Source organism: Asparagus officinalis, chromosome 5, assembly GCF_001876935.1.
Source record: "Asparagus officinalis chromosome 5, Aspof.V1, whole genome shotgun sequence".
NCBI lineage: Eukaryota > Viridiplantae > Streptophyta > Magnoliopsida > Asparagales > Asparagaceae > Asparagus > Asparagus officinalis.
The window spans coordinates 72,454,533-72,477,032 of record NC_033798.1 but is presented as its reverse complement, the minus strand read 5'-3'; the positions used below and the strand labels follow the sequence as shown (position 1 = coordinate 72,477,032).

Sequence of the window (22,500 nt, the reverse complement as noted above, 5' to 3'; positions counted from 1 at the left end):
ACTGCATTCTCTACCATACACTTACATATTATAAGTGGTATCAAAGTGCGAGCGCGACTCCGGAGGGGTTAAATCCCCATGCTTCTTGTTTGACAGCACAGAGGCGTCGATCGAGAGCAGATCCTCACACACCGATGCGAGGTGGTCGTCAATATATTGAGGAGTCTGTGGTGGCTCCTATCGAAGAAGTCTCCCAAGAAGATTAGGAAGAAGAGATGTATGGGGTGGGTGGGTCACGTCCCGATATTAGACCTCCCGACTCAGCAAGATCTCTCTCAGCTTGAGCCCTTCAGAGATCAGGAGGTGGATGAGGAATTGGCCTGAGCTAGAGAGTGCTTGGAGTAGGTTAGGGGTGCCCTTGTTGAATGTCTGCAGATGCCAACCTTTGCTCCTGATCTCCCGGCTTCGTTGAAGAGTAAGCGAGGGGTGGGTGTTGGCGCTTCTGGAGAGAGGGCGGCCAAGAGAGCTCGCCATGAAGAGGTGGCCATAGATGCTGATATTGGGGTCATTGGTACCATAACAGGATCAATTCTATCGGCCTCAATGGCCACTACACTGACGCTCGTTGCTGATCAACAAGCATTAGCCTCGCATGATCAAGCGCTCGTGTCGAAAGGTAAAACATCCTCTTACTCTTCCTTTGATTATGGGATCGAATTCGATCGCCTTACATTTGTCTCAACTTATCATATGAATGACGGATGCATCAGTTCACATCCCCTCTAATGAGGAGGAGGAAGAGGAGGAGCCACTCGACTATTCAAGTGAGGGTGACACCGACTCTTATCACTCTCCCGACATCGACTCTCTGGTTGAGGACTTGGAAACCACAAGTCCTCTTCCTGCTCAAGAGCCAACTGTTACCGCTCCATGTATCTTGAATTATTTACCCTTTTACTTTTCGGAAGCTATTTCAGTAAATAAGTTGATCCTTATTTGTTCTTGTAGGTGGTGTGGCTCTCGAGGTTGCGGGGGAGTGGAGCAGCTTGTTGGGAGCTACTCGTGTGGGAGTGTTAGCTTCGCCTTGACCGCATGCCATTGAACAAGTGGATTCCCTCATTGAGACAACAACTCGAGCTGAGGAGGAGGCTGTTCAGGAAGAGAAGGAACCGATCCCAGAAGAGGCGCCAACTCAAGGAGAAGAGTTCCCTACTCAGGAGGAGGCGTCGACCAGAGGAGAGGCGCCGATTCCGAAGGAGAAGGCACCGATTGAGGATGAGATGCCAGCTTCAGGAGAGGAAGTGTCAACTCAGATGATCGTCACGACCAGCGCTGGGTGGAAGCTCAGCCTGCAGATGATACTCCTCTTTCTCTCGCTGCCCATTTTAATAGAAGAATCATGGAGCGGACGATTAGAGACTTCCAAACTTCTCTCCGCTATAGTATCCAAATAGTGCTACATGAAAGCTGCTCTTTTGAAGAGTTCAAACTAGTTTTGCGAATGTATTTGGATAACCTGAGTAAGCTGGTTGGTGCAGATGAAGCCTCTTTATTCCAAAGACATTTGGCATTGGCAGAGGAGATTATTGAAGTGTTAGCCTCCCTCTGATCTGAGAACCTTGTCGCCCTAACTTCTGAAAAGGCCCAATCGGCTTTGAGGGAGTAGGAGAAACTCTTAAATGAGACTATGGCTGAGGAGGCCAAGCTGAGGGAGGAGGTGGAGCGAGCCACTACAGAAGGCGATAAGATGGATGAGGAGCGTCGGAAGACCAGTGCCTTCTTGGCAGATGCAGCCTAATCCATATTGCGGGCGAAGCAGACCATCACTGAGATGCAAGCCTTCATGGCTGCTAAGGAGCAGGCTCATGAGCAGGCACTGAAAGAGCTAGAGAAGATCGAGAATTAGCAGTAGCTGATCATTGGCGACTTCGAGGAGAAGGATCGAGCTCTGAAGGCAGTGAGGGCTAAGCTCTATGACGCCGTCTCGCTTACTGAAGAGGAGATCCGTCGGGAGGTCCTCATCACTCTAGAGAGGGAGTATACAAGAGCGATTCAAGATGTTGAGTCGTGATTGAGGAGATTCTGACTTTGTTTAAGTGTATCGTCTTAACTTTGTTCGAATGTATTGTCAAAACTCCTCTTTATGAATGAAAATTATCTTTCTATCCACTCATCGCACCTCAATAACTTGTGTGAATATCCCCTCACTCTTGTTTCCTCTGTTGACCAACACCTAGGATTTTTAGCAAACCCTCAACTATCAACGGATTTGTTTTACTTTTATCAATTACGGTTTGAACCGGACTAGTCATACTACTCCCCTCAGTATGATGAGTTGTCGAGAAGTTTTTTTTAGGCTTAACACTAAAATTTCTTCTCTATCCTTAGCCGTTTGAGATGTTGGCTTGGGTTAATTACAGCCGTTAAGCTGTAATTAGGTTAGGTCATGCCATTAAATATAACAACTTAGTCTAAGGGTGAACGGTCACTTGGGTGAATGACCGATCGAGGACCCGAACAATGACTCATCACTTGGTAGGTCGATGTTCAGAAATAGGGAGTCGATAGGGCACATCGCTTGGTAGTCCATTATCGATGAACAATGTCATTTGTGGGAATGACGGTGTTAGAGTAATCAGATCATTTAGGGACGTATGAGTGTGATGACTGATTAGAATAGTAGCACATCGCATGGTAGGTTACTATCATCGATTGTTCTAAGGATATTAGAATGTCCGGAATGGATTAAATCATTTAGGGATGTAGGAGTATGACGACTGATCCGTCAACATCATTTGTGGGAATGATGAAGTTGACTATCAAAGATAATCGTTAACGTGATAGTTTTATGGACCCACCATCCTATTGGAGAGAATTGGTGGGGGATTTGTCAGAGGTTTAATGTTAACATGACATGATTATCGTGATTGGAGCAATTTTGAGGACTTACCATCCTATTAAAGAGGATTGGTAAGTTGACAGGGTTATCACGATTAGAGCAATTTTGAGGACTCACCATCCTATTGAAGAGGATTGGCAAGTTAATTAGATCATCACGATTGAAACGACTTTGAGGACTCACCATCCTATTGAAGAGGATTAGCAAGTTGATTAGATCGTCGCGATTAGAGCGACTTTGAGGACTTATCATCCTATTGAAGAAGATTAGTAAGTTGATTGGATCGTCACAATTGAAACGACTTTGAGGACTTATCATCCTATTAAAGAGGATTGGCAAGTTGATTCGATCGTTGTGATTAGAGCGACTTTGAGAACTTATCATCCTATTAAAAAAGATTGACAAGTTGATTGGATCATCACGATTAGAGCGACTTTGAGGACTTACCATCCTATTGAAGAGGAATGACAAGTTGATTGGATCGTCGCGATTGGAGCGACTTTGAGGACTTACCATCCTATTGAAGAGGATTGGCAAGTTGATTGTTAGAGGTGCAATGTTAACATGACAGTGGGAGTGGGCCCGTCGTCCTATTGGAGAGGATCGATAGGGAAAATTTAGAAGCAATTAGCTGTCAGAGGTGACTGTTAACATGATAACTTTTATGTGGGCCCATCGTCCCGTTAAAGAGGATTGACGGTGAAAATTTGGAAGAAAATGACTATCAGAGGTAACTATTAACTTGATAGTTTTGTGAGAGTTGAAGGAAGACTATGGATAGTACTTCTTCAGGAATTTGCCATTAATAGGCATCATGATATTATCGCCATTTAGTTTGACGAGGCGATAAGCTCCATTCGAACAGACTATCTCTATCACGAATAGTCCTTCCCATTTAGATTAAAATTTTCCTTTCTTCTTGGAGTTGAGTATCATAGGTCGTCGAACAGTGAGGACCAACTCTCCCTCCTTGAAAGATATGTGCTTGACTTTCTTGTCGAAAGCCTTGGATATTCGGGCATGATAGAACTCAGTGTGTTGTTGAGTTTCGAGCTGCTTTTCATCTAATGCTTCCAATTCTACAAGATGTTGCAGATGAATCTATTCAGTCGTCATCCTCATTGCGAGTACGATGCATAGGGATGTAATCTGAATTTCTAGCGGTAGTACGACCTCGCAACCGTATACTAGTGAATAAGGTGTGGTACCGGTCGGTGTGCGAACCGTGGTCCAGTATGCCCATAAGCTTTCACCGAGCTTTTTATTTTAATTGCGCTTGCTGTTGGACGTTAGCTTGGTTAAGATCTTGACGAATGTCTTTTTGAAAGCCTCAGCTAGTACATTTGCTGATGGATTGTAGGCCGTGGATGCCAGATCTGTATTCTGAACTTGTCATAGAACCGAGTGAATGCATGACTAACGAATTGTGACCCTTTGTCATGAATGGTACGCCTTGGAACATCATATCGGTAGACAATGTGATGTTTGATAAACTTTATCATATCACTGGTCTTGACTTCTCTTAAGGGAACAGCTTCGGCCCACTTAGAGAAATAGTCGGTTATCACAAGGATGAAGTGATGACCTTTGACTGATGGTGGAGATATCGGTCCAACGACATCCATCCCCCATGTCTCAAACGGCCATGAAGTCACTGTCATATGCATGTCTTCGGGTGGTTTGTGAATGTAGTTAGCGTGGATTTGACACGCATGGTAACATTTCTACGCCTATGGCTAACAGGGTCGAAATGGCTTTGATGGTTGAAGCTGACTAGGCCCAGAGCGTCACTATAGCCCACTTTATTCCATTCCCTCTGTTGTCACTGGGCGCAAATCGCCCCTTGATTGTTTAGCCATTTTGAAAGCGTCCTTCCTTCCCCCTAGAATCCGTCACAGTAAGATCAGTGAGTGTCACTTTTCTAACTAACTCACTATATAGTTAGTTATAGTTATAAGAAAGCAGCAGGAGAGTAGAGCGCTAAAGGCAGCTAGAAAGCGAAGCTACTCGAAAACCTTTGAATATGAGTAGGCTTCCTTGCTTTACTCTTTTAGCTTCTAGTATTCCTAACTCTAAGAAAGAGGTAAGTCAAAAGGGGATTCTAGCCTTGCTCCTTCTATCTCCTTAGGCTTATCAAGGAAGACTCGCTCTAGATCTTCATTTGCTTCTGCTTATAGGATAGCACCTTCAGGAAGTTCCTATTAAAATAGGGGACTATTACAGGATGCTTTGCATACAGACTAGTTGCATCCCTTAGATGGCTGCCTTCTACTTACAGAAGGACTCACTGACGGAAAGGATTCATACCCAGACTAGTCCTACCTCTGCTTCTAATGCTCTTAGTCTTGTTGTAGTCCTTGCTCAAAGTACTAGGCTTTCAGACACTTCCTACTCCCTAAGAAGAGTCCTTAGGAAAGGAGGATCCATCTCTTTAAAGTAAGGTAATCGATTCCTTTTTTTTTGAAGTTTCCAATGAAAAAGGTCAAAATTTGAGACTATATTGGGGGATAGACTTTATATGTTTTAAACTCTACGCTAATGGAAGAAGTTAGTAAAATAGCTAAGCTCTTCCAGGGGGATATTCTAATAGAAGGAGTACTTGCACCATATGTACTTCTCCCCCCACGTAAAAAGAAATTTCATTATATGATACTTGAAGAGGCCATCAGCTTAGATTGATTTGATTGAGATTGACTCATGAACTCCGGAACTTTATTTCATAAAGACCTGAACTTACTAAAGCTTTCAGAGTCACTGTTTTAGCTATCTCCTTCACCCCGTAAGTCAAGAAAGAGATCTAAGAGATGAGGTCTCCCTCTATTAAAAAAAGCTTTCAGCGGGCTTCTGACTAAAGAAAAATGCCTCTTTTTTATAGGGCTTGTCAGTCACTCATTAGACAAGAGCAAGCTTCCCTACTCCCGCCGAACTTTAAAGAAGGAAGTCAAAGAGCCCCTACTGTAAGGAATAGTGAATAAGGTGTGGTACCGGTCGGTGTGCGAACCGTGGTCCAGTATGCCCATAAGCTTTCACCGAGCTTTTTATTTTAATTGCGCTTGCTGTTGGACGTTAGCTTGGTTAAGATCTTGACGAATGTCTTTTTGAAAGCCTCAGCTAGTACATTTGCTGATGGATTGTAGGCCGTGGATGCCAGATCTGTATTCTGAACTTGTCATAGAACCGAGTGAATGCATGACTAACGAATTGTGACCCTTTGTCATGAATGGTACGCCTTGGAACATCATATCGGTAGACAATGTGATGTTTGATAAACTTTATCATATCACTGGTCTTGACTTCTCTTAAGGGAACAGCTTCGGCCCACTTAGAGAAATAGTCGGTTATCACAAGGATGAAGTGATGACCTTTGACTGATGGTGGAGATATCGGTCCAACGACATCCATCCCCCATGTCTCAAACGGCCATGAAGTCACTGTCATATGCATGTCTTCGGGTGGTTTGTGAATGTAGTTAGCGTGGATTTGACACGCATGGTAACATTTCTACGCCTATGGCTAACAGGGTCGAAATGGCTTTGATGGTTGAAGCTGACTAGGCCCAGAGCGTCACTATAGCCCACTTTATTCCATTCCCTCTGTTGTCACTGGGCGCAAATCGCCCCATAAGCAACAGCGTCGTGGATCATTCTGGGCCAATAATAGCCCATCCTTCGCAAGCGATCCCAGAGCTTAGGTCCAGATTGGTAAGCGCCATAGGTACCTTCATGGGCTTCCCGTAGGACTTCATGTGCTTCTGTCATTGAGAGACACTGAAGCAACATGTCATCGTACGACTTACTATACAACGCCTTTGTTGTCGAATCATAGTAGAATATCGGAGCGCGCCTGCGAACAGAATCTCGCTCCTTTACGTATTCGGGTAGTATGCTATATAAGATATAGTCGATGATTGTGAAACACCAATCTCTCGGTTCGAGTTGACCCGTAGCCTAGTGAGTTGCATTCACTTCTAGAACATACTCCGGTCGGAAGAGTTGTCAGCTTACGACAGTGACGCGTTAACTTGTTCCTAGTGGCTGAGCTAGATTAGCTGCCAATGACGCCAGGGCATCCACATATGTGTTCTTGGAACGGAGCACATGCTCAATGCGAAAGCTTTCGAATGATTCGGCTAGTTTGATAGTCCCTTTATGACATGGGATTAAGTCATCATTTCTGACTTCGTATTCCCCTGTCATCTGTCTGATGATGAGCTGAGAGTCACCGTAAGCTTCGAGATGATTCACCCCTAACTCCTTGGCGAAGTCGAGTATGATGAGTAGCGCATTATATTCAGCTACGTTATTAGTACACGGCTCAGTTAAAGAGAAAGCTCGGGGTAACATGTGGTTTTACGAAGAAACCAAGACCACCCCCACCCCCGCGATGATAGTCCTGCTTGTGCCAACGCGAGAAGCTCCGTCGAAGTACAATCGCCAAACTTTTTCCTACGAGGTTGCATTAACTTTGTGGGTTTTGTTCGGCATGTCTTCGAATAGATCAGTCTTCGACTCGAGCGGATGACTGGCTATGAGATCACAGATTGCTTGTCCTTTAACAGACTTTTGCGGTATAAAGTGTATGTCGTATTGAGACAGCAGGAGTACCCATCTTGCCAAACACCAATTTAAGGACCGGGGCTATGTCATGAAGACTCGGATGAGATTCATCCGGGAGATGACATATATGGTTTGACCAACCAGGTAGTGTCATATCTTTTGAATTGCAAACACCAAGGCCAAACACTCCTTTTCGACTATGGGATATCACCGTTCGGCTCCCTACAGGGTTCTACTCAGGTAATAGATGCCTTTCTCATGGCCGGCATAATCATTATGTGCTAAGAGGGCGCCAAGAGAATGCTCAATTGTCCGTACATTAATCAGGAAGGGTTTTCCCGAGACCGGGGCCGCCAAGACAGATGGATTCGAGAGATATGTCTTGATCTCATCGAATACTTGTTGGCAAGGCTCATTCAATACGAAGGAAACACCTTTCTTCATCAGCTTAGCGAAGGGTTGGCACTTACTCAAAAGATTTAATATGAGTCTTCGGATGTAAGCATGTCGTCCTTGCAGTCCTCTCAATTCCTTGAAATTCCTGAGTGGTTGAAGCTCTTGAATAGCTTGCACCTTGTCAGGGTCTATGTGAATTCCCTTCATCGTTACTACGAATCTGAGTAATTTATCGCTCGACATCCCCAAAAAAAACTTCGTGGGGTTCATCTTGAGTTGATGGGATCGCATTAGCTCGAACATCATTCTCAAGTCTTGAAGATGATCGTCTTTGATGTTGACCTTTTTGTTTTGATGATGTTATAACAAAAAATTTACAACTAATGTTGTTTGTCTAGTGTTTGTGTTTTTGTATTTATTATAGATAAACAATAAGTTAGAGGTTGGATGGAATTATGCTTCAACGATCATATTCAATGGAGGTTGACGGAATATCGGTATGAAGCCTTGCAATTCAAGTTGAAAATTCAAGTTCAAGCTTCATTCGCCAGTTTACCAAGAAGAGTTTATTGAAGATCAAGATCATTGCTTGGTATATTTAGTATATGTTTATATTATGTGTGTTGATACTTTAGGCTCAATCATATACACACATACACGTATTTGGTTTATACACACACACACACACGTGTTTTGGTTTTATATAGTTTTGTTTATATATATGAAACAAATAAATATAATTAAAAAATTCATACTTGTTTCATGTTTATATGCTTATATATGATTTTATCAATATCAAGTTTATTTAGTTCAATAAAATCATGTTTTAGTGTTTTGAAAGTTTGCAAAACATGCATTTTTGTGAAAATGTTAAGTTATTGGTTTATGGACTTAAAATCATTATATACATCTTTTATTAAGTCTATAAAATTATTTTATAATATTTCAAAATATGATTTAGTCAAAATGACAAAACAAGTGTTGTTGTATTTTTATGTTTTGGACTATTTTGAAAAACGGTGAGTTTTCACAAATGGGGAATACAATTTAAAAATTTCTTTCTATAACATGTTTATTATCATGTTTACAATCATTTTTCAAAGTTTTATATTTTTATGAATTTATTTGTTATTTTTAAAAGGAGTTTGAAAATTAGTTTACTATTCAAATCAGGCTGATAATGTATTATCAGTCGACTAATGCAAGTGTTCAGTCGACTGATGAAAATGCCTGGAATAGCTAAAAGTTTTTGTTTTTATTTTGGTCGACTGACCAATCGACTGATGAGGTCATTAGTCGACTGATAAGATCGTCAGTCGACTGATGAGCTGAAAAATGCCTATAACGGTCAGCTCATCAGTCGACTGATAAAACCCGTCAGTCGACTGATGCTGTAACGGCTAGTTTTCCAGCTCATCAGTCGACTGATAAAACCCGTCAGTCGACTGATGCTGTAACGGCTAGTTTTCTGTTTTTGTTTTTTTGCTGGGTTTTTTTTTGTTTCTTCTTGGCTTTGGGGTTTCCTATATATACTCCATCATACCTCAGTTCTATTGATCATTCAAGAAAGAGTTTAATCAAGTTTAAAAGAGTTTTAAGTTTGTTTTAAGTTTGAGTTTGAGTTTCAAGTTTGTGAAGAAATTTTCACAAGAACTAGAAGAGATCATCCTTTGGTGTTTGAGCTTCAACTCATCTCTCTCTCTCTCTCTCTCTCTCTCTCTCTCTCTCTCTCCTCTCTCTCTCTCTCTCTCTCTCTCTCTCTCTCTCTCTCTCTCTCTCTCTCTCTCTCTCTCGTCATCATTGGAGAAGTTTTCTAAACTCATTCTAGCAATTTATATGTTTGATCTTAATTTCCATAAGCTAGATTTCATTTGAGTTTAGTTTTGATTATTTACTCTTTGTTTACACACACAATCATTGACCTTATTGTATTTGTATACATTGTATAATTGGGTTGTAGGATTGTGTGACTTAGAGTGTGAGCTTTTATTGTGTTCTCATCCATAGTAGAGAACAAACATTTATTGTATTAAGCTAAATTGTGAGATACACTTTATAATATACTTGTACACCGAGAGGAGTGTGTGGTGAGATATGTGGTTGTCCCAAGAGGAGTGGCATCGGTAGTAAAGCCTAGGGAGATGTTGTAAATCCGAACACTTGGGTGAGACACGGGCTAGAGACCAACACTTAGAGGGTGTAGAGTGTGATTGTAAGAGTGTTGATTGTAAAGTTTTCAGTGAACTAGAAAACCAAGTGTGAGGTGTAAACGTTATTCGGGTGAGCGTAGAAAACCCGGTTGTGATAGTGTAGATCTTCTCGAGGTGAGGAGCGGAGACGTAGGTCGTGGGGACCGAACTCCGTGATCATATTGCTTGTTTGAGTTTGTATTGACGCACTTATTTTTGTGTTCATCTTATATCGCCTTTGTCAATTGCTCATTGTTTATATTCCCACTATCTTGTTTGTTTATATCACCCTTAGTTTCATATCCTTGCATATGTATCTTGTAGTATATCTAATTTGCTAGGAGATATTGTTAGTAAGTTTTAATCAGCATTAATATCTAATAAGATTAGCATAAATCCTATTCACCCCCCCTCTAGGGTGTTTTCATTTGTTGCGACTCTTCATAACCAAGTCATCTTCGTAGCATTCGACTGTCTTTCGTAGATGATCCCGAGAAATTGTGCTCATGGTGCGCTGATAGGTTACGTCGGCGTTCAGTTCGAAGGGCATAACTGTGTAATAGTATACCCCTACCGGAGTTCTGAATGAAGTGTGCTTCTCGTCTTCAGGGTGCATCTTGATTTGATTGTACCCTAAAAACCTATCCATGAAAGACATCCTTTCGAACCCACATGTATTGTCGATGATAACATCTGTGATGGGTAAAAGGAATTTGTCTTTTGGACATGTAGTGTTGAGGTCTCTGAAGTCGATGCAGATACTAATCTTTTCATTCTTCTTTAGGACTGGAACAATATTAGCCACCCAATTGGGATGTTGTTCCTCTCTGATAAAGCCTGACTCGATCAGCTTCTTCACTTTGGCTTCGATCACCTCCATGATTTGTGGACGAAACCGTCTTTGCTGTTGTTTGATAGGTTTGACATCCGAGTTGATGTTGAGGCAATGCATGGCGATCTGAGGATCAAGTCCAGGCATGTCCTCATAATTCCAGGTGAAGACGTCAATATATTCTCGGATGAGGGATATAAGGTCTTCTTTCTCTTGGGAAGATAAGTTGTCATTGATAAATATGGGCTTAGGATTAGCCTCGTCTCTCATATTTATTTGGAGTATCTTATCCTCTATGGGTGGGTCACATTTTTCAAACCGACCACTCCAATGGGCACTGACGTGGCGATCTCATGCTTCATCATAAAGTGGGGTCTGATCATCCTCTTTGATTTCGACGGGATCGACCGTAGCCATGTTGACTGTGAGGTTCCTAAACATATCTCCCATAGTAACATCTGAATCCCAAATCGAGGATGTTTACGATGATTCTCCGGAAGGACCGTCTTCAGAATCTTCACCGAAATTACAATATAACTCTAATGAAGAGGAGGTGTAATTCAGACCTCTTTGAGTTTTGCCAAAGTAATTGTCAAGCTTTTCTTTGGGAACATAAGCAGGTTGGACAAGTGTATTTTGCCCTTTGTCGTAATTCAAGTCTTCTTTTCGGATGAAGTCGTAACCCATGCTCTCCATCATACGCTTCGCGACTTGATCGTAGTGCGAGAATTGAGGAGCTGGCTCGTCATCGTTTGACTCAACCCACATTGTGTGCATAGGCCGGTCTATCCTTCTAAGGATAATATCTTTCTAATAATTATCTCGGGCGGGTATGACAAAGACGGCTTGCGAGGATTCAGTCGCTTGTTTGTCTGTGACGAACGATGAGTACACGGGCAAGTTCAAAGAAGAGTTATTATATAACTCTGCAACCAAATTGCTAAACTCGTCATCACTAGATTCTGAACTAGACGGCAAGTAAGTAAAGTCAGGATCTTCATTCAGGATAAACCCGTCCGCTTCGTCAGTGTTGGTTACAACAAGACCTCCATAGCCGATTATAATAGGTTCAATGTCATTCAAGACAAGACCCTCATTGCAGTCAGACTCACTATCAGCCTCATTGCTACTGTCACGTTCCTCGACCGGTGGCTCGTCGCCCAGTTTCGAGTCATGGTAGAGCAAAGAATCGATAAAGCAGTTTTTAACCCTCTTGAAGGGATGCTTATCAGCAATTACCATCTTTACTTGGTCATGGTCGTTCACATACTTCAAACACTGATGCAATGTAGATGTGACTATCCAGTTACTATGGATCCATGGCCAACCCAATAGCATGTTGTAGGAAGGCTCCGCATCGATGACGTAGAAGGTTACTTCCGTCTTCATGTTGCCCAGCCGGCACTTGAGGCGGATCTTCCCTAGCGGCCGAGTTCTGGTAGCGTTAAAACCAAAGATGGTGGTAGCCGTTACATACAACCGCTTTTGAGACACCCCCAAGTATTTGATGAGCTTTAAGGGGACAATGATCAGTGCATACCCTAGATCTACTTGGATCCTGTCCACCCGAGAGGAGCCAACGTATCCCGTGAAGTACAGGGGTCGATCATAAGATGTACTCTTGATGAGCATATCCTTAGGAGTGAAAGTAATGCAGGGAATCTGCTACCTGGATGCCTGGTAGCATTGTGGACACCCTTTCTCTGCGTCTTCTTCTGAAGTAGGCGAGAAGTATGTGGCAAAAGCCTTTGAGTTAGCTAGTGCCTCCCGTAGAGCTTCCCGGATAGACTTGGATAGCCGTAGGAGCTCATACAAGGTGATCCTGGCTGGGATGTTCTTCAGCTATGCGAGTAGGTCGAACCAAAAGGGTTGACCACTTGAACTCGGCTGGTCGAGATTCAGTTGGGTTGTTGGTGACGGTCCTACCGGTGGTCTTTTCGGACTTTCCTCTATTGGAAGATAGTTCTTGGCAAAGTCCTTTCTTGCTCGGGTAATCAATACGTCTACCTCATTGTCAGAATCGGTGAGGGTCGCTACCTCCACTTTGTCATCGTCTAGAATTATCGAAACGAAGTTACAAAGCTTGGGCTTGCCTTTGGGCTTGTTGAAGGTCCACTATTCGTCATTGAGAAGATCAGAATGAACCCACATCACCTATCCTAATGGCAAGACCTGTGGCACCAAACCTTTCTCTCGTTGAGGGTCAACATTGACAATCTTCAGCTCCGCCATAGGGATGGGCACAACCCCTACTGATACAAGGACTTCAGGAAGATTTGTCCCAAATTTCAAAGTGACCATGTTTGTAGTCACCTTCTTCTGCATCTTTTCCTTCTTTAGGACTCCCGCATCGTAAAGAGCTTGCATGTTATCCTTGAGGATATAAGACTTGGAGGTATGATGACCCAAAAACCTATGGTATGCATAATAGTTCGCATCATCTGTCTTGTTCACGTCTTCAGGCTTCATGATCTCTGGCAGCTTGATCCTGTTGCTCTTGAGGAGAGTATCGAAGGTAGCCACAACTTGATCTTTCTTGAAGTCGTATTGCCTCGAAGGGTGCTGCTCGAAAGACTTGGGCTTCTATCTTTGAGCTAACTTGGGGGCTGGAGTAGAATCGACAGCCATGATCTCCTTCCTCCTCGATTGAGAAGAGTTTTTGGGGGCACTTGGTTCTGAAGCTCCTTTTTTAGATCGAGGCTCTTCGGCTTCTAGCCTTTTGATCATGTTTTCTACCTGGTCTCGGCAATGAAGCGACCGATTCCTGAATCTCTTCATGAAGTCGTTGATCGACTTCGTTTTCTTCTGCTTCTTAGTGAGCAGAGTGGCTATTGAAACTTCCGTGTCGTCGTCAAAGAAACGGGCTAAGAAAAGCTTTTCCACATCAGCCCATGTTTTGATAGAGCCTGGTTCCAGCTTGAGGAACTATTCAAAGGCTACCCTCTTCACGGTGCCGATGAAGAGTCGTGTGAGGATAGGATCATTCCCCGTGAGAAATCTTGTTTGAGACAAGAAGTAGTAGATATGTTGTGAGGGAGATTCCTTGCCATCAAACTAGACTAAGCTCATTTGTTTAAACTTAGTCGGGTAGGGGACTGTATCCCATTCGACTGGATGCTGTCTGACCACCCCCAGCTCGTTCATGCTCTTCTGAAGCTTCAGGGCATTGAGTTGACTTTGGAACTCATCGAGCCTGGATGAATAATCCGAATGTGATCCACGATTATCTTCCTCCTCAGTTGTGTTAGGAGGAGTAGGCTCCCGTTCTCGGTTCCTCGAGGATCTTCATCGGTTATGTGAATTTCTCTTCTTCTTCTTGTTTAGAAGTTGTTCCATCATTCCCTTCAAGGAGTTGATGGTCGCTTGCTGCTCCTCGACTCTGACTCTTCTGACAATGTCATCAGAGTCGTCCGCCATGTGCACCTTTGCGTGCTTGTCATAAGCTGAACTTAAGGTCTGAGACGTTATCGTCGCTAAGCATGCCTCATCCTCATTGTCGTAGCTAGACGACAAGCGGGCATAATCAAATGGGATGGCCGCTCCCGTTTTGAGTACGGGTGTGTAGGTAGACACCCTCTCTTTCAATGGGGAGGTATTTGAATCCCGGGGAAAAGTCTGGATCTGACGAATCCGAATACTTGTTTTTTCCTTTCCCCACCATGTTAATAGTGGCACTCGGTAGTTCCAAATCATCAGTAGCATGTCTCCTCTGGCGATTGCATCTCCAGCGAGGAGGTCTTGATTCTAGAGGCTACTAAGAAATCCTTTCAAACACCGATGGTTTTGGTGCCTCGATACACTGGTAATCGACAAGCACTGCTTTGATGAGTCTTTCACAGTGACACTGCTTTGATGAGCTGCTCACAGTGGCACTAAAGATTTGCCTGGTGAATCGTACGCTTGCGAAGAGCCGAGCACGCAATCATGTGAAAAAGGCTTAAAAGAAGAATTGTGAGAACACTTGGAAAATTCTCCAAGTGTTGAATTCAGGCGAGCCTGCCTTGATAGGTGAGGTCTCGTATTTTGGCGAGCTTCAACCTTCTGGCGAGCTCCAGGTGCTTATTCATTCAGGCGAGGTTTGTCGGCCTGATCAGATTTGGCTTTGCCTTTTTGGCTAAGGCTTGTCTTCAGGCGGGCGCGATGGGATTCACCTGTATGGTGGCTGCTACCTGCGGGGCAAAGCTTGCTTGATGTGCGAGGCTTGCCTGCTTAAGGGCATAGCTCGCCTGAATCATGGAGCTCACTTGACTTGGGTAGCTCGCCTGATTTAGGCAATCCGCCAAATCTGGAAATGTGGCTTGAAGAGCGAAGCCTGCCTGATTTGGTGGGCTTACCTGAATTGCTTAGTTCGCCCGAATAGGGAACTTTGCTGCTGGAGTGAGGCTCACCTGAAATGTCAGGCTCGCCCGAAACGCCAAGTTCGCTAGTTTTGGAAACTTTGCTACTAGAGCGAAGCCCGCCTAAGTAGGTAGGCTCGCCTGATTGACGTAGTCTGCCAAAACTAGGAACTTTACATTCTTGCTTGGCTCTTTTTAGGCCTTAATAGTAATTCAGGTCGCCATAGGAGATAGAGGCTTATGCTTCTTGGTGAATGAGAGCTTATCGTCGTCGCCGTTTGGCTCTTTTGGAGAGGAGAGCATTCATGTTGATGACAAAAGCGTGGTCTACGCTAACACGAACAGTTGTCTCCTCTTGCGTAAGGGGCCACGTGGATTGCTTGGCAACCCAACGAGTAGTCCTTTGGCTTGCATTCTTGGCCTTTGGCTGGCTTGGGGGAGATAAAACCCCCTGCTGTTGCTCGAGTAGAGCTCTCGGGCATGGTTGCCTCGGCCACTTAGGGGTGGGCCACATGCACAACTCTGCGGTATCGGCGAGAAGCTTTACCGCTAGAGGAGGAAGAAGATTAGTACTCCTCATACTTAGCTTGGTCGAACTCAATCACGAGGGACTTGATGACTGTCCCTTCCGTAATGTTGTCGTACTACGCTACCATCATTTTGGTTAAAGAAACGGTTCCTCCCATTGTAGTCGCCATCTTCTGTTTGGTGTAAAAAAATTTGGTTCTCAATAGAGATTTGTATTGATAAGAGTTGCTTATTACAAATTAAGAATCAAAAAATATTACAACAGAAGTGAAGAGAATGCTCTTCTTGTTTAACATGAGTTCTTCGGTAGCGATAGGATGCCTCCCTCAAATGCTTGCGTCGAGTTTGCTTCCCTTGGACGATACGATTGAAATTGTGGTTGAGCTTTAGTACGCAGTAGAAGCTCTTGTGTGATTGAGTTCGATTATACCCGAGCTTGATGAGTATCAAGGCTAGCGATAGGACGCCTCCCTCAAATACTTGCGTCGAGTTTGCTTCCCTTGGACGATACGATCGAAATTGCGGTTGAGCTTTAGTACGTAGTAGAAGCTCTTGTGTGATTGAGTTCGATTATACCCGAGCTTGATGAGTATCAAGGCTGAATACTTAGAGAGGGCTACAATACAAGAGTTTGCAAAGAGCTAATGAGTGTCAAATCTGAGAGTTCAGATTGAGTCTACTTCAACAATCCAAGTTTATAGCCAAGAATGTTCCACCGAGCAAGCCAATGGAAGTCTCTGCTTGAAGAGCCTAAGACACCAGCCAGGAGCAAGACGTAAGACCCCTTTCACATTAGCAAAGAAGGTCTTTAAATAGGCAAGGGAAAGCATGGTTCCCCCTCAACTTGTGGGATGTGACCACTAATAGGTGAGGAGCATCATGCCCTCCCCTAGCTGTGGGATGCGACCACTATAGGGGTAATGAGAGCCATGCTCCATTACCCAGGACATGGGACGTAGGTGGCCCCACTCCCACAAGCAAGCAGCCGCCTACACTGTTTAGGCGAGGCCGACAGACTTACGAGCGAACTTGGGAGTTGTCTGAATGCTCATACGAGCTTAGCGAACAGGTGGGGTCGGCTGGCGGACCCTCCAAGCGTTAGGCGAGCTTGAGTCTGTAGGCGAGCTTGGTTCGTGTGGGCGAACTTCCTGCAGGTGAGCTTGACTCATGCTGGCGAGTCAATCAATCAGGTGAGCTCGACTCGTGCTGGCGAGTCAAACAAACAGGCGAGCTCGACTCATGCTGATGAGTCAAAAGAACAAGCAAGCTCGACTCGTGTCAGTGAGTCAAGCCATATTAGCAAACTTTGGCTTGTGCAGGGGAGCAAAGTGTGTTGGTGAGTCAATCTTGCAGGCGAGCTCTGCTTGGCCTCTCGAATGCAGGCGAGCATGACTGGGGCAAACCAAGTTCGCAGGCGAGCTTTGCTTGCTTTGAGCATGCAGGCGAACTCAAACAAGCGAGGTTTTGAGTTCTCTTGTGTAAAGGCAAATTTTATTACCTACAAATAAGCACTGAAAATATACAAGTAAGTTTATCTCTTGGAGGATATGTGAATTTATTTTTCATATGTATATACTTTTTACTGTTTGTGCACTTTTCAGACATCACAAGTGGCAACTGAAGGTACAAGTCAAACCAGAAAGAGAGGGAGACTAAAGGGGAGCAAGAATAGGATTGGTCAATCAGTAGAGAAAATACCAAGACAAAATATTCTGACTCCAACATCAATGTTATTAGAGAGAAGAGGTAGAGGTAGAAGCAATAGTTCACAAGGGGTTTTAGGTACTATTTATTTCCAATGTTAAATTACATGCACTAGCCATACATTATATGCATAAGTATAGTCTACATTTTGTGATTGTTTGCTGAATCCTAGGTGAAACCCAGTCACAAGTTTCAACTTTGGGGAGGGGAGGAGGCAGAGGCAAAGGTAGAGGGAGGACTATTCACAACAATATGCCTGAAGGATGTGGACTATGGCAAGGTGAACATGGTGAGGCAATATACAGAGCTACAAGTCACACATAGGCCACAATTATCCAAGGACCATCAACTCAAGCATCAGTCAAATTTCAGCCAAATTTGAATTTAGTGGATGCAATTTCTCTTTGTTGGTTGGTTGGTTGTTGGATATGTTTAGACATTATCTACATTTTGTCTAGTTTAAATGACAGTTTATGTATGCTACATGATGTTTTATGCACAAACAATGTTTATGTATGGTATAAAATTGATGATGCAAATAGTTTTGTATGTTTTTGGTTTCTGGGTTTGCACATGTTTGAAGTTGAGTCCAGTTTTTAGTTTCTGGGTTTGCACAGGTTTGGAAGTGATGTTGTTGTTGTTGTGGGTTTGCACGGGTTTGAAGTTGTTGATGTATGATCCCACTAGGTTTTGTACCTACACCAAAGGGGGTCATATTGTTGTTTTAAAGGAACATGCTTTAAAAGCTACATTACAAATAATGCATCTGCATCAAAATGAAATTTTTTTACAGCATTTCATTTGAAGAGTACATCATACACCGTTACATTGCCATAAACGAGAGCATCTCATACAATTACAGCTTCATACTCATACTATTTACAACAAACAACCCTAAGCACATTACAACAACTCCTAAAACCAAAATTACCATCTCATACAATTTGAGCTTGTTCTTTTGAAGTTTGATCAGATCCTCACATCTTGTTCTTTCCATCTTCAGGTTTAAAATCTCCAATAAATAAGCACCATCTTTTCTTTGGCACATGCGTAGCTCTTCTTTAGTCTTGGCAATATCAGCATGGCATTCTTTCATCTCATTCTCACCACGTTCAATCAATTGATCCTTCAGTATATCATTGTTCCTCAGGTTTAAGATTTCTTCTCTTACTAGAGGGAACAAGTGAAATGCCACATTACACAATTGACCGTCAAACCATTCCCAAACATGACAACCACCATTCTAAAATTTAAAATTTAAAAACATACTATTAGACATAACAAATCAAACGAAATTTAAAACTTGAACATTCAAAAAAATTTACCTTATAGTTTCGGCATCTGTAGAACCTCCTCCCGGGGTTTGCATATGTCATTGATGTATAGTAGTCACATTCCGCTCCACAAGAACAAATTTTTACCCTGTATCTCTTTGCTGCTTCATTCCATTTCCTAATACAACTCAAATTGTTGAAACTGAAACAATGCCTGTAGTTTACTCTAGATCTATTCTAGCTTGAACCTGAACTTAAGCTTGTCGAGGCCATGTTGGGGTTGCCACTAATTTGAATTAGATTTTCTAGTTTTTGAAGATCTGAATGAAAGGGGAGGAGGCGAGATCTCAAACCCTAATTTCTAGTTCGTCCCCTATTTGTGCGTGAGTGGGGAATAGGGAAGATGAGATTTTCAACTAACTAGCCACGTCATTAACATCCTGTCGTGTCAGCATCCATGTCACCACTAATTTTATCACGTTAGCCTCTCATAGTTGGTTTGACTAAAAACCCGAAAAAAAATACATTATTGTCGCTAGATTTTTTAAATATACTAAACTGGCAATCATGGTCTTTAAATATATCAAACTGACAATCATGGTCAAATAAAAATAACAATTTGGTAATTTAGGGGCTGTTTGTTTGCCCAAAAAAAATGAGAAACCCCCCGCCATGTCACCTTTGAGGAAATCCCCCCTGCCACCTCAGATTTTGGTTTCAACCGTTTTTCATTTTACATGTTTGTTTCATTTTGAGTTTTAAGAAAAGGGGATGCCACGTAGGATGCCATGTCAAATTTTAAGAAATGTGTTTTCACACCAAAAACCTCTGAAAACACTTGGAAATGTCACTTCTATGAATCTTTAATTAATAAAAACACTGTTGAAATAGTATAAGAGAATAAAATAGATTATTTAAATGCTGATTTTACTGTTACTATTACGGCTGACCTATATTTCTCTTTTTTTGTTCACAAACAAACACAAGAAATGGAAATCTATTCTACTGTTACTATTGCGGCTTTTTTTGTTTTTAGTGTGACATGGCAGTGAAATGAGGTGATTTCTTTGCGAAACAAACAGAAAAAAAGAAAACTGGGAAATATCTTGAAATGTGATGAAAGCAAATGAAATATGACATTTTCATTTCCGATTTTTTTCGGAAAACAACCAAACAGCCCCTTAGCCTATCCAAAAACTACCTTTTTTTTTTTATGGAGGAGAAACAAATAAACCCTAACCGGAGTCTCAGGCTAAAACCCCTCCAGCACTTCCTGCATCACAAAACATCGCAGCGGTCATGTGGAAGCAAACCTTGTACATCGTTATAGATGACTAAAACTTCATGATGCAAGAAAGCGTGCGTGCACTTAATCATTTACCTTTTGACAGTATCAAATCCCTCTCTCTCTCTCTCTCTCTCTCTCTCTCTCTCACTCACTCACTCACTCAAACTCCAAACCCTAATCTCAATCTTTTCACCAGAAAGTGAATCCTCCGGCCCCCTACTCTGTGATCAAGGGCGCCCTTGACCGCGACGGCCCCGTGCTCCGGCGAGAGTACAAAGGAGAGGAGATCAGCATCTCCGTGATGAGGCTGGCCAACATCATGCCCGCCGGAGCCGAGGACGACGAGGATTCCGACTCGATCAGCCAGCTGTTCCTCCACGTGGACGTATCGAAGCCCGGGAGGAGCGAAGGGCTCCATTTCCTCTGTGGACTGTACCCTGATGCTGTTGGGATTCACTCTGTTTGTCTCCGGCCCAAGGGGCCGGGCTCGGATCCTGCCTCGTTGTCGAAGAACCGGGGCCGGGTGTTCCAGTAAGTAATCTGATATAATCCTTTTATGTTATCAAAAACAGAATTTTGGTTACCAGAAAGATGCATGTGAAATTAAAATGGTTCTGGACTTTTGAGATGTGTATTATAGTAAATAACGATGTAATACATCGATTGATAATTGTTTAGGGTAAATTACATAAAATCCCCCCTGAGTAACACTTTGCCCCCTTACTTTCAATTTTAATCAAATAAATAATAATCATTAAGTTTGGGGCTAATCCTCCATATTCAGTATGATAATCACTAGTGTGCACCCCGTGCAAAGCAAGGCTCCTTTTTTTCTCTCGCTACAGTAATCTTTCAAAAAGCCAGCGTTTTTTGTAATGCTACAGTAATTCCTTAAAAACGGTATAGGATTCTGCCGTGCTACAGTGATATAATTACAGTAATAACGCTATAGCATTACTGTAGTATGAATAGTGAATCTTTGGTTCCGCCTATAAGTATAGAGGAGTAGATATGTTTGTCGATATGGGAAGACATATAATTAGTATGAGTTATGATATAGCTTTCACATTCAAGTTAATTATGTAGAAATTAGAAGGGAGGGGGATAAAGTGCCACTTTTAGAATCTTAGGGGGAAATTGTGTTAATTATACAAACCTGAGGGGATTTTCTGTGATTTGTCCTAAAATTTAATAGTATTTTTCTATATAATAATTTCATGACATGTAATCCTTCTGCACCAAGTGTGCATGTGCAAGAGCAAAGGCCAAAAATATGCTCTCTTCCATTATGTAGGCAGTAATGAATTTAAATATGCTTACTTGATGAGAAATCAGTTTGGATTATATCTGGACGAAAATTCCTTTTGGAATGTTCCTGTGTTTTCTCTTGAGGGAAGTGGAAAAGTGGGGTGGGGTGTCTCTATGACGTTGAAACATGTTATTTTTGTTGGTCACAAATAGCATATTATGTTAAAGTCCAATTTGCTTGAATGATGTATTTGACTTGATTGCTAAATGCTAAAGTTCGTGGTTAGTAGGTGTCATGGTAGCTGATTGCATGAGTTTGGTGTATTCTTATAGATATTTGGTTCTTGTAATCCTCAACATGATTTGATTGAGCATTTCTTGTGGTGATTTCTGCAAAATTCGTCAAACTTGATTATCTGAAGTGCACAATGCATCTTTACTATTGAAGCATGCATTTGTAGTGTAATATTATGCCATTCAAATTCTCATGTTTGGTACAACACCTGTCATCTTTGTATGTCATGAATCACGTATATTTCAGTCAATGGTGTCAGAATGTTATTATTCCAGGAAATCAACCTAATCCAGTTACAACAAGCAAGCTGGTTTTGGAATATTTAAGCATCATTTTTTTAGGGACATGACATTTGGCCCATTACTAGGATGAGGAACATTGAATGGTTTGCTACTAAATTGAGAATGACTATATCAGATCAATGTAACAAGAAATCAACAACAAGAAGTCTGTATTCGTTTAACAAGTAAATGACGAGTTGACGCATTTAACTATTTACTACCAGAGTTGCCTTCATATAATTATTTATCAAGAAGAAATTGATGATGGGAAGTCCAAAAACAGTTATAGTTTCATACTTTCATTTAATTATTTATAATGACTATTGATAACTCACACAGCTCACAAGTTAATTGTAAGCAATGACAGTGGACCTTAAGCAAACAAATAGTGAATTTTAAGCAAAAACAGTGAATGGAAGCATAAGCAAACACTTTCAAATTAGTTTATGATCATTGAAGTTAACTAAACAAGCAGTGAAGTTAATTAAAGCAACACGATAGTGAAATTAATTCAAGCACATTGTTAATTGAATAATCTCTAATATTTGCCAGAGCATGAGACCAAGATGATGGCGCCGACAAGGAGAAAAGGTCAGGAAACACGAGCCTTTGTCAGGAGAGAGATGGTGATAGTTGCGAGAGAAAGGGCTGAGACAGGAGAGGGAGAGGCTTCTTCACGACTCACGAGAGAGAAGCTTCATTGCAAGAGAAACTTTGCGGAGATAGGGTCTCT

At 42.3% G+C, this 22,500-nt stretch overlaps 2 protein-coding genes across 2 annotated transcripts in view; one reads left to right on the top strand and one right to left on the bottom strand.

Moving 5' to 3' along the window:
* Positions 7,618-7,998, bottom strand: LOC109842000. Its single transcript, XM_020410923.1, has one exon. It carries the CDS (start codon positions 7,996-7,998, stop codon positions 7,618-7,620), a length of 381 nt encoding a protein of 126 aa, XP_020266512.1.
* LOC109841998 (uncharacterized protein At2g39795, mitochondrial) overlaps positions 20,122-22,500 on the top strand; it is a gene marked incomplete at its 5' end in the record, with an annotated part of 3,454 nt that continues 1,075 nt past the window's right edge. The window contains one exon of the mRNA XM_020410918.1: positions 20,122-20,474. Coding sequence (XP_020266507.1) covers positions 20,122-20,474 — 353 coding nt within the window. The remainder of the gene's footprint in view (positions 20,475-22,500) is intronic.

What these genes read in the sequence shown, in the direction of transcription:
- LOC109842000 (XM_020410923.1), bottom strand. Translation starts at nt 7,998, where the DNA reads ATGAAGGGAATTCACATAGACCCTGACAAGGTGCAAGCTATTCAAGAG.